The following is a 12,739-nucleotide window of genomic DNA, read 5'->3' as shown; positions in this document are numbered from 1 at the left end:
GGGGGGGGGCTCTATGTGCTGCCTAAAGGGGGCTAAAGCACGTTATTCCAAAGCATTTAGGAATAATAGGTGATTTATGCCCTTTATGGATTAAAACCAGACTCTGCATCAACTATGTAATTTTCCATGGGAGTTTTGCCATGGATCCCCCTCCAGCACACCACAGTCCAGGTATTAGTCCCCTTGAAACAACTTTTAAATCACTATTGTGGCCAGAAAGAGTCCCTGTGGGTTTTAAAATTCGCCTGCCCATTGAAGTCAATGGTGGTTTGCTCAGTTCGCCGGTTCGCGAACATTTTATGTTCGCGACATCACTATAGATCAGTGGTCTCCAAACTGTGGATTTCCAGGTGTTGGCTGTCCGGGCATCCTAGGAGTTGTAGTTTTTCAGCAGGTTAAAGGGGTACTCCCGTGGAAAACTTTTTTTGTTTTTTTAAATCAACTGGTGCCAGAAAGATAAACAGATTTGTAAATCACTTCTTTTAAAAAATCTTAATCCTTCCAGTACTTTTTAGGGGCTGTATACTAAAGAGAAATCCAAAAAAGAAATGCATTTCCTCTGATGTCATGACCACAGTGCTCTCTGCTGACCTCTGCTGTCCATTTTAGGAACTTTCCAGAGCAGCATATGTTTGCTATGGGGATTTTCTCCTGCTCTGAACAGTTCCTAAAATGGACAGCAGAGGTCAGCAGAGAGCACTGTGGTCATGACATCAGAGGAAATGCATTTCTTTTTTGGATTTCTCTTTAGTATACAGCCCCTAAAAAGTACTGGAAGGATTAAGATTTTTTAAAAAGTGATTTACAAATCTGTTTAACTTTCTGGCACCAGTTGATTAAAAAAAAAAAAAAAAAAAAGTTTTCCACGGGAGTACCCCTTTAAGGCCCACAGTTTGAGCCTGAGGCCCACAATATTAAGAACATGACTGCTTCCTTCCAGGAAAAGTTTCACACCTCTCCAAGGTTGCATAAATTGGGCTGTGCTGCGGTACCTGACACAACCTTCGGACAGGTCTGGCGCTGTTTTGTGAAGAAGGCAGTCATGTCTTTGAAGAGTCTATGAAGAGTGAAGATCAGACAGATAGAGGTCTCTGTTTTGGCCTATAACCAAAGTCCTGTTTTAAAGCTCTATAAAGGGGCAGACATTGACTTCCAGGGTAGCGGTCTACCGTTGGCACCTGAGAAGCAATTTTCTTCTTTCTGGAGAAAATCTAGAACACGTTAATTCTTTTCCATCTCCTGTGTTGTTTCTGCACTATGAACGGATTACAAGAATGTTTTATCCTTTTAGCTGGTCCCTTATGTTTTTTTTTTGTTTCTCCTTACAGAAATGCCTCCGATTTAACCCAGATGCCACTATCTGGATAGCAAAGCAGCAGATACTGTGCACCCTGAATGAGAGCCTGAAGGACGTCCTCAACTATGGCCTTTTCCAACCAGCAACCAATGGAAGGGATGCTAAGTTCTTGGACGAAGAGCGTCTCCTTCGGGAATATCCGCAGTCCTTTGAGAAAGGGGTTCCCTATTTGGAGGCAAGTATCCCAATTGTTTGACACTGAGGCATCGCTTTCATAAGCAAGTGAAAAATAGGAAATGTCAAGAGAGTCTTACCCATTTGTGGCTTATAATACATTTATTGTTAAGGAGGTACTCCGGTGGAAAACCTTTCTTTTTTCTTTTTTAATCAACTGGTGTCAAAAAGTTAAACAGTTTTGTAAATTACTTCTAATTAAAAATCTTAATCGTTCCAGTACTTGTCAGCTGCTGTATGCTCCAGAGGAAGTTGTGTAGTTCTTTCTAGTATGACCACACTCTGCTGACACCTCTGTCCATGTCAGGAACTGTCCAGAGCAGGATAGGTTTGCTATGGGGATTTGTTCCTGCTGTGGACAGTTCCTGACAGGGACAGAGGTGTCAGCCGAGAGCACTGTGGATAGACAGAAAATAAATTCCTCTGGAGCATACAGCAGCTGATAAGTACTGGAAGTATTAAAGAGCACCTATCATGATCTAAACTGTCCCTAATCCCCCCTCCCCATCTGTCCCTGACTCTACTTGACACTAACTTTGTGTTTATTTTTTGTCTAAATACCACCTATGTACGTTTTTTCTTCATAGTTTTCCTGCTCAGTCTGCAGCCCATGTGGAGGGAGGAAGGGGGCGTCGCCCGGCAGGCGCAACGTCATGTGAAGCCTGCCGGGCTCACTTCTGCCCTTCCTCCTCTATGCCTGTCGGGAAAGCGCATAGAGACTGTGAATACAGTGGGGCCGGCAGCTCCTTAGTCTCCTCCTCTCTGTTTACTACAGAGGAGGAAGATCGGAGCAGAGTTGCCGTACCCCACTGCCTGATAGCGCTCTGCTGTGCTGCAGGCATAGCGCTCGCTCCTGCCGGTCTGATTGACAGGCAGGGAGCTGCGCTGTGCTTGCTTGTCAGCCCAGCTGCACTGAGATTTCGGACTCATGCGCCAGGCAGGCATGAGTCCAAAATCTGAGAGACAGACATGTAGGGAGACCCCTAGTGGCCATATTTTAGATTGAAAAATAAATATATAAATAAACATTTTTGGTAACAACATCAAATTAGAAAGTTGTTAGGGAGACATTAATGAACAATATATTATTATTATTTTTTTTTTTTTTTGATGACAGGTACTCTTTAAGATTTTTAAATAGAAGTTATTTACAAATCTGTTTAACTTTCTGGCACCAGTTGATTTAAAGGAGTACCCCTTTAATTCCACCTGTAACTATGGGTGATGTTAGGAATCTGAAAATTAATGGTTGTGAGGTACCTTAACCCAGACTCACCCAAACAATGCTTAAAGGGGTATTCCAGGCAAAAACTTTTTTTTTTTTATATATCAACTGGCTCCAGAAAGTTAAACAGATTTGTAAATTACTTCAATTCAAAAATCTTAATCCTTCCAATAGTTATTAGCTTCTGAAGTTTTCTGTCTAACTGCTCAATGATGATGTCATGTCACGGGAGCTGTGCATGATGGGAAAATATCCCCATAGGAGCTGCACAGCTCCTGGAACGTGAGTCATCAGAAAGCAGTTAGACAGAAAACAACAACTCAACTTTAGAAGCTAATAACTATTGGAAGGATTAAGATTTTTTAATAGAAGTAATTTACAAATCTGTTTAACTTTCCGGAGTCAGTTGATATATAAAAAAAGTTTTTGCCTGGAATACCCCTTTAAATGTGGGTACTGCTAAGTACTCTCTGAGTGTTGGTTGTCCTGATTTCAGTCTCACATTATGGGTCTGATGGTGTTGTATCTCATTGAGTAGACTGCCAAACTGGGGTATGGAGACATATATTGGAGATGCAATGCTGCTTTGTTAATAAAGCTTTCCACCAAAAGGAAAATAGCTATAGGAGGTAGCCTCCCTTCAAGTCACACTTCACCATTCAAGAGTCTTGAAACATGACTGGAGAATATTAGCCAAGCCAGAATTTCTCAGAGAAAGGAATTTCACTGATCTGTAGACAAGGTTTTTTCCCCCTCTTCAGTAAAAAGCAGGTGCTGGTTGTTACTTTAAAGGGGTTTTACAGGAAATGTCAAAGGTTTCTATGTGCCTCCCTTGCAGTAAGATAATAAAAGCCTGCATACTTACCTCCCTTGCTCCCCTGGTGCTGCACGTGTCCGTTCTTTCGGTCTGCTCCCATTCTGCTAGCTTCCAGTGATGTCCCGTTCTTGGGTCAGCACTGTGTTTGGCTGAGCAGGGATCAGACAGGAGAGAAGCAACACAGGAGCGTAGACCGGATTATCTGACAGCTGCAGCATTAGGGGGTGAGGAAGGTAAGTATGTTTTTTTATTTTTTATTATTTGAATGCAGGGGGGAGGGGGGGGTCGAGTATATGATATGCTACTTTCTATAGGTGGCACCAGGGAGCAACTTTGCATAACTTCCCATTATATAATAGGGATAATATCTCACAATGACAGGCAGGATAAAGCACAGTGGATGAAGTAAGGCGCCATATTTAGTGTTAGAATTTATATCTATAATTTGGTCAACTATATAGGTTTTCATTGACAACAAGCTGTTGCCATAACTATCTGCAAGTAGTTTCGTGAAATAGGTGGCAGGGGGTAGGAGTGCAGGTGGCAAGCTGTGCCCTCTGTATGTGCCCTCTGTATGTGCCCTCTGTATGTGCCCTCTGTATTCATCATTATAATGAGTATTTTTTACAATTTTCAAAACTCATCTTCACTGCAATGAACTCCGCATCAGTGGGGATTGGTCCACCATTAAAACTCCTGTTATACCGTATATGCATTGACCATAGGAATAAGATCATGTGTATTCATGGCTGCAGTCTTATCTGTCTGTAATAATTTATATTTTTCTTAGTTTCGCTACAAGACAAGAGTTTACAAACAGACGAACCTTGATGAAAAGCAATTGGCGAAACTTCACACTAAAGTGAGTATTTTGTCCTAAGTTCTAATCACCTTGTATACATATAGTGCACGGGGCTCTGGGCACTTATTGAGGGCAGCCTTCTGAGCAGTCATGATGGTGCCAACTTGCCTGACTAGAACATTAGGTAACTTCTCTCCTCGTTCTCTATATGGAACTGTCAGTGAAACAGCTGGCAGATTAGGAGCTCTCAATAATCTTTACCTAGTCATTTATTGTAGTAAAACATCATGGTTTTCCTATAAAACACCTCATTTTTCTCAATCACTTAATCACTAAATCAAGGCTTCACTCTTATCTATTTAGCTTGTATTTGTCATCATTATTAGCAGTACTCTGCTTAGACCAGGGCTGCTTTAGTCATGTAGCTGTTTTCTTGCTATAATCCCCCCCCCTGCCCCCACACACCAGCCATTAGTCATCATCATCATTGTCAGGAGTTCAATAAAGCTGCAAATGTGCTCCTTTCTTGCTATGATTCTTTTTACTATGTTCCTTTCTGCTTACGCTGCCCTTTGCAAACCCAGTGCATCAATAACCCTCTTCACCCCCCCACCCACATATCATCTATAGTAGTAAACAGTAAATCATCCCCCAGCACAGTGCCAGCCTGCTCAGTCCAGTGAATTTCTACCAATGTCATGGCATAGCAGAGAGAAGCAGGTGTGATCGGCCAGATAAGTAAGGGAGGAAGTACCTGTGTATGTACTACTGGAAAACAGCCCAGCTCCAGTCCTGCTCCCTGAAGTAGAGAGAATGAGAAATAGCTGGGCACCATGGAGGAGGCTCTTAGGGGCTCAATAACAGAAGAGAAACAGGGTTAACAGATTAAAATCATGCAGACTTTTCATTTTTACATTTTTTTTTGTTATAGCCCCTAAATGTGCTCTCACAGATGAAGTAGAATTGTTGTACATAATACACATCCTGATCACATAGTGTGGTCCCTATGATAAACCTTATTAGCCAAGTAGCGGGGACTTTTTCTTCAGTTAAAGGGGTACTCCACCCCTAGACATCTTTTCCCCTATCCAAAGGATAGGGGATAAGATGTCTGATCGCGGGGGTCCTGCCACTGGGGACCCCCGCAATATAGCATGCAGCACCCACCTGTATCTGCTTCCGGCAGCGCTGGAGGTTCTGGCTCCCGACCATGGGAACGGAAGATTATGACGTCACAACTCTGCCCCCGTGTGACATCACGCCCCGCCCCCTCAATGCAAGCCTATGGGAGGGGGCGTGACAACTGTCACGCCCCCTCCCATCGGCCTGCATTGAGGGGGCGGAGCGTGACATCACACTGGGTGGAGCCTTGACGTCACAATGCTCCGACCCCGTGATCGACAGTAATGAGACACGGAGCGAACATTCTCCGGGGACTGATTTTAAGGCGGTGCGGTGTGCAAGATCTCGGGGGTCCCCAGCGGCGGGACCCCCGCGATCAGGCATCTAATCCCCTATCCTTTGGATAGGGGATAAGATGTCTAAGCGCCAGAGTACCCCTTTAAAGCATATTCCATAATAATTTTGCATGCTTTGAATTGAAAGATGGCACCTTGAGATTTCCCTGGCACCTGAGCCCTCCATACTCAGCTCTTAAAGTGCCAAACACAGATAAATCACCAGACTAAGTTGTTTAGTGGAAAATAGTGAGGATCGTTCATCACGGTGTCAGCGGCTGCAGAGATAATAAAATATCAATGATTTATGTGATGGGACACTTAAGGCTTTTTGCTTTATAACCCCACGGATGGATTTCTCCTTAATAGTGCAACAATAAGTGAGATGCAGATTGTCATAGCGGAGTAATGCTTAGTGTCAGCATTATGGTGCGTACACGGGTCTATTAGCGGAATATACGACTCTCCCATAGACATGCTGCTGTGTGTTATTTTCCTTCCTATCACGGATATGGCTGGCGTTCTCCTGCCGCCAATAAATAAATATAAACCAATATGCAAAATCCCAGGCGTGAATTGAACCCTTGATTTATAGAAACTGTATATTCTGCAATGCAGTGCTGGTTTTGATAGGATGGGGTCATTTTTAGCTTCCGCAGGGTGCTGTATACCTTATACGCTGCTGCACTTTTCATATTGCTCATGGGGTTTCCCACAACGCAGCGGAAGAAAGTCTCATTACATACATAGTGGAGATGACAAACTCATTTCATCCTGCTCAAAGATGCGGGGAAAAGCAGTCAACCCATCCCTGCCAGAATAGGAAGTGTTAACACAGTGCTCACTATATGGCGGCATAGTAGGTGATTGTATTGTGATGCCATAAAGCAAGCATGGTGCAATTTATTTGGTTGGGGTAGTGGGTGGCTATTAGAGATGAGCGAACTTACAGTAAATTCGATTCGTCACGAACTTCTCGGCTCGGCAGTTGATGTCTTTTCCTGCATAAATTAGTTCAGCTTTCCGGTGCTCCGGTGGGCTGGAAAAGGTGGATACAGTCCTAGGAGACTCTTTCCTAGGACTGTATCCACCTTTTCCAGCCCACCGGAGCACCTGAAGGCTGAACTAATTTACGCCGGAAAAGCCATCAACTGCCGAGCCGAGAAGTTCGTGACAAATCAAATTTACTGTAAGTTCGCTCATCTCTAGTGGCTATATTGTGATGTTATAGGGCAGGCATTGTGCAATAAACGTATGTCAGTGTTTTCAACCAGGGTGCCTCCAGCTGTTGCAAAACTACAACTCCCAGCATGCCCGGACAGCCTTTGGCTGTCCGGGCATGCTGGAAGTTGTAGTTTTGCAGCAGCTGGAGGCACCCTGGTTGGGAAATACTGACCTATGTGGTTGGGGAGTATGTGGCTATATTCTGATGTCATAGAGCAAGTATGGTGCAGTTTATGTTGTGGAATAGTGTGTGAATTTATTGTGATGTCATAGAGTAAACGGTGCAATTTACGTGGTGGGATAGTGTGTGGCTATATTGTGATGTCATAGGGCAAGGGTAGTCACAGGGTGACTATAGTGGGCTTGTCTTTGACAGGACTAGGATGTCATAAAGCAGGCATGCACCTAGGGGGAGATTTATCAAAACCTGTCCAGAGGAAAAGTTGCTGAGTTGCCCATAGCAACCAATCAGATTTCTACTTTCATTTTTAAAAAAGGCCTCTGAAAAATGAAAGAAGCGATCTGATTGGTTGTTATGGGCAACTCAGGTTTTGATTAATCTCCCCCATTGTCTTCTCATGTTAGCTTGTAACTTTGTTGCTTGTGATGTCATAGGGCAAGTATTGTGCAGTCATACTGTCTGTATGACAAGTTAGTATAGTACGAGACCAAAGCAAACACATGACTGGAGGGACGTTAGACCCGCCCCCTTCCCCTTTTTCACCTTTTCCCATCCATCACCCTTTCCACCACCCACCAACCTTCCCACAGAAGACCCGACACATGTTGTGGTGAAAATGGGCCGGTCAGGCCCGTTTATTAACAATATTAACATATGTAACAATTTACATCGACCAAACATTTTGTCCCAACATTTTCCTTATCAACTTAGGCACTAACTATTTTACCCCTGGCTGCATTCACCTGACCCAGGGGCACCCACAACCATTAGTGCCTGCTCCCAACAACTCCTGGGGCCCCGACGCACCACCAGGAGGCCCATTCAGCTGTGTCCCCAACAGCTGTCAACACCATTCGTCTAAACCAACACTGGACTTGTCCTCAATTACTCCCAACAAGGATCCCTTTTTCCTGCAACCCAAAATTGCCGTACTATCCCCATAATCACTAGGGCGGGACCTCTTATTCTGGTTATACATGCCCGAGTGAGCTCTCCTCACCTCCGGCACTGTCTAAAGCTCTAGGCCTCTCCCCCTTGAACTTTCCTGACCCCCCCCCCCATAGCCCTCTGTCCTCACGTACAACTCCCCCCCCCTTAAAGGGCCTTTAATTAACTAACCCTGTTAACCCCCAAAAAATTGAGTGAAGGGGTCTCTAACACCCCCGTCACACCGCCACTGCACTATCGGGTGCCCTCCGCTCCATTTTGCTCCCAATGTATTGGCACATTCAATAATGATGTCATAAAACATATCACTGCAGGTTATTACATAGTGGTATAGAGTGCTATGCTAATTCTCTGACCTGTAGTAACTGAGCAACATACAAGACTGGAGATCATATCTAAGGTTACTCGTACCTACTCATTTTATCCCAAATGCAACATAATCCAAATATTATTCTGTATTATTGAGCATGTGTATTACCTCAGTAGGACCCCAAGACCAAAATGAGATTTCAAAAAGGTAATAATCTGATAATGTCCTCAGTGTTATAAACACTGAAACGTCTTGGTCTCAATGCAAAATCTATGACCAAGATCTAAATGATCATTGTGGTGGCCCAGTACAGGAGTTGCACCCCTGTACCCTTGCTGCCCTGTCAGGCAGACTTCATTTGGTGACCCCTGCCCCCCCCCCTGCACCTGTGTCTTGTATATAGATTCTAAGTGCCTGTTATTCAGTGTATTTTACATATATTGTTATATACCTTTAAGTAATGTTGCTATGCATTGTAACCAAGGAAGGTATCAGTGACCATGTGACATACAGTGTGACCTATAGGACCCCTCCTGAGTCTCCCCCATATAAGCCCTGGGTGGAGCTTCCTCAAGCTCTTTGAGTCTTTGCTGAGCTACGGTGAGGTCAAGTCTGGAGAGAATGTCTGGTGTCCTAAAGAGGCCTAATGTCTACCACGCAGCCACAGATCCACAAGTCCATTACCCCCCAGGTCCAAGTCAAAACCTGGTAAGCTACAAACTGGGTGAAGTCTGTCATAGTCAGTCTCAGTCAAGTCAGTCCAAGTCAAGTCTGTCCCCTGCCAGGGAAGCCTTATCCCCCAGTTCCAGTGGCCCTGTCCGAGAGGGCTAAGAGAGAAGCCCAGATGGCCGAAATAGTGGAGGGGATAAGGGCACAAAGAAGGAAGGAGTATGGTCCGAAGCTGCTACCGTACAAAATGTGCCAAGAGCAGCGGCAAGACACCAAGACCCTTGAGGCTCTGTGCATCAGAATGTTGGACCATCTCTGAAAGGGAGAGCCATCCCTGGAAAGGCGCAGAGCTACAGTTGTGAAGTTTGATAAAGTGCGAGCATTTGGCACCCTCATGGACTGTCGCCATGGTGGAACCATTCTTGTGAATAGACGTGCTGTTAAAAGGGACTATCTACCCACACCATTGCATTCTCTTGAGAGCAGGGAGATTGTGGAATACACTCTTGTACAGAATGTAAGCGGAGAGTGGGCAGCAGCGGTGACCCATCCGAGGAACTCCACACAGATTCCCTTTGCCTATTTTCCCTCTGACGCAGATCCCTCCGGATTACTCTCTCGCAACCTTGAAGAGTCTTGTCCAGAGGAAGAAGAAGAAACCTATTTGCCCGAGGTGTCATGGCACCGAAGTACCTGCACAAGTCATCTGCGGATGTGCCCAGGCCTACTCCTGTTGCTGGGGAGGTTTGGCCTAACCAGCGGGCACCAACTAAAGTTCCTCGGCCTACTCCTGCTGAGGAGGAGGTTTGGCTGGCCTAACAGGCACCAACGTCTGTTCCCCCCCAGTGGTGCAAGCTGATGCAGTTCAGATGGTGGTTACCATTAGTCCCACCACCACTGAGTCTATTACCAGGGTAAATTGGAAAACCTGACACAAAAAAAATTGGTAAATTGGAAAACCTGAGTGATTACTTTAGAGGGGTCCCCGTTATATGTCCCAGCCTAGGAAGCAGTCTGATAGACAAGGCTGGGATGGAAAATTCCCAGGCTGAAGAATGTGTGTAATGTCATTGCTATTCAGTCGAGAGACCAACTTTGTTTTGTGAAGCATTATTGTTGTTTTCAGGTTCCTGCAATGTTTAATAAAATGTGCCTGGTGGACTTACCAAGAAATCCTGTAACCATTTGCGTAAGTTAATGTGCCCGGCTTCTAGCTGTGATCCTTTACTGAGAACTCTAAATGTACCAGAACTGTGGAGCGGTACTCCAAAGAGAAAAATATATATATTCAGAGTAATATACACTGTTTACTCTTTTTGCACCTATGAATGCAAATATTGTCATTGCTGTATTGTTTAAGGCACATAGTAATAAAGTGTATATAGTGTGTTCATACAAAAATGTCTGAAGAGTATAATATTCTTTCACACGTGGCAAATTGTTTAGGAGGTATCCTGACCCTGTCAAGTGAAGCATGTCCACTACATCACTGCAATGACAGTTACCAGCCAGGTACAGAGAATAATAGTACCTTTGTACAATAGTTATTTGTATACTCCTAATCAATATAGAACAAATATTCTAACTAATTCTAATGTAATTTTATGTACAGAGAAGTCAGTAGTGTACATAGAATTATGTGTTGAAACTAGTCCAATGTCATGTCTAGTAAGGACTGTAGCTAACCAGTTTATATTCTCAGTCCACATCAGACCTCAAATGTCATATCTAATGTCTAACTATTTTCCTGTCCATCGTGTACAGGGTGCTCTATTGGCCAGAGAGTTCTCCTGGTAGCCTAGGTAAACATGTACAGTGACAAAGCTTCTATGTGTATAGGTAATATCATCATGTTTTCTCAGAAAATTTGTATTTGCTATTTATATAATGTTCTTGGGAGAAGTAGCTATAGCCGAAGGGCCACAGCGGCAAAGGCATTTGGGTAGAAAGCCTCCGGCAGCCCGATCTGCACTCACATTATTTCTCCAGCAAGCAGTTACGAGTTCTAAAAATCGCAAATGTTTAATCCCCGTTATTTTTACCCTTACTAAATTTGAGCATGTGTGGATGTTCAGAGCAATGCCACATGGACACTTCCCCAGTTATTTGTTAATCAGCCCTGAGAAGAACATTCGTAAAATGCCCCAGGAACTGTTCATGTTTTCAACAGGCCTCAGTGGCCACCTTCATGTCGTCTGCCCTCCAGGACTGGGCACCGAGGATGGCTGTTATTAAGAGGGGGAGTTTGTGGTGACCCAGTACAGGAGTTGCACCCCTGTACCTTTGCTGCCCTGTCAGGCAGACTCCATTTGGTGACCCCCGGGCCCCCCTGCACCTGTGTCTTTTATATTAATCCTAAGTGCCTATGTATTGTACATATATTGTTATATACCTTTTAAGTAATGTTGCTATGCATTGTAACCAAGGAAGGTATCAGTGACCATGTGACCTACAAGGTGACCTATGGGACCCCTCCTGGGTCTCCCCCATATAAGCCCTGGATGGAGCTTCCTCAGGCTCTTTGAGTCTTTGGTTAGCTACAGTGAGGTCAAGTCTGGAGAGAATGTCTGGTGTCCTAAAGTGGCCTAACATCTACCACGCAGCCACAAGTCCATTACCCCCCAGGTCCAAGTCAAAACCTGATAAGCTACAAACGGGGTGAAGTCTGTCATGGTCAGTCTCAGTCAAGTCAGTCCAAGTCAAGTCTGTCTCAAGTCAGCGTGGCCCTGCATCAAATTGTCCAAGTCCACCATAAGTCCCAGCAAGCCCTGTGGTCTCTGAAGTCACTGGTCACCTTCTTGGGCCTAGCCAAGCTGTATAGATTATTACATCTGTCTGTAACTTGGCATCGGAGTCATTATTTGCCCCCGTACCTAGCCCAGGATTCAGGTGGTGTAGAGGATAAACCACGCCCTGGTGTCACGAATACAAGGGGTTAATGGCATCTGCCCCTAGGGTAATTCCATCTGCCTTCATCCCCCACATCATGTCTTATTTCTGATACTGGCATCGTATTACAAAGAATAGAACTTTTGGGTCCCTCAGGCACCAGGGCCCAGGCATGACTGCTACCTCTGTACCCCCTACATGTCCATAGAGTGCACATTGAAGAAAAAATTAGGAAGCATAGTAAATGGCTGTCATACAGTCCTATGATCCACAGAATTGTCTGATCTGCTTCTTCTTTTGTTGTTGTTATAGGCGGGTCTGAAAAAATTCCTGGAGTATGTACAACATGGCTCAGCGGAGAAAGTGGCCAGGTTGCTGGACAAAGGCTTGGATCCCAACTATCATGATTCCGAAGGTGGAGGTAAAACATGGAGTCATATGGTAGAGATATAGTACAGTGGTCCCTCTAGTTACAATATTAATCAATTCCAGGACGACCATTGTATGTTGAAACCATTGTATACTGGGACCATAACTCTATGGAAAGGAAACCAAAGGATAGGGATAACATGTCTAGGGGCGGAGTAGCCCTTTAAGTTTGGGCATTTAGAGAGAGTCCCTCATTGCTACCTTCTCCATATAGGACCTGATAAGTAGCTGCCAGATGTATCTGATAATGCTTATCT

The 12,739-nt window shown here is 44.5% G+C and overlaps 1 protein-coding gene across 7 annotated transcripts in view; it reads left to right on the top strand.

The window, feature by feature from the left end:
* The window catches only part of SHANK1 (SH3 and multiple ankyrin repeat domains 1), a 518,963-nt gene that overhangs the window by 250,592 nt on the left and 255,632 nt on the right, over positions 1–12,739 (top strand). For all 7 annotated transcript variants that reach the window (XM_056543605.1, XM_056543607.1, XM_056543608.1 and 4 more), the window contains 3 exons: positions 1,329–1,532; positions 4,364–4,435; positions 12,366–12,474. In XM_056543605.1, the coding sequence (XP_056399580.1) occupies positions 1,329–1,532; positions 4,364–4,435; positions 12,366–12,474 (385 nt within the window). The remainder of the gene's footprint in view (positions 1–1,328; positions 1,533–4,363; positions 4,436–12,365; positions 12,475–12,739) is intronic.

This window comes from Hyla sarda, chromosome 10 (assembly GCF_029499605.1).
Source record: "Hyla sarda isolate aHylSar1 chromosome 10, aHylSar1.hap1, whole genome shotgun sequence".
In the NCBI taxonomy this organism is placed as follows: domain Eukaryota; kingdom Metazoa; phylum Chordata; class Amphibia; order Anura; family Hylidae; genus Hyla; species Hyla sarda.
The sequence above is the reverse complement of the archived record's forward strand: the minus strand, read 5'-3'. Positions and strand labels throughout refer to the sequence as shown.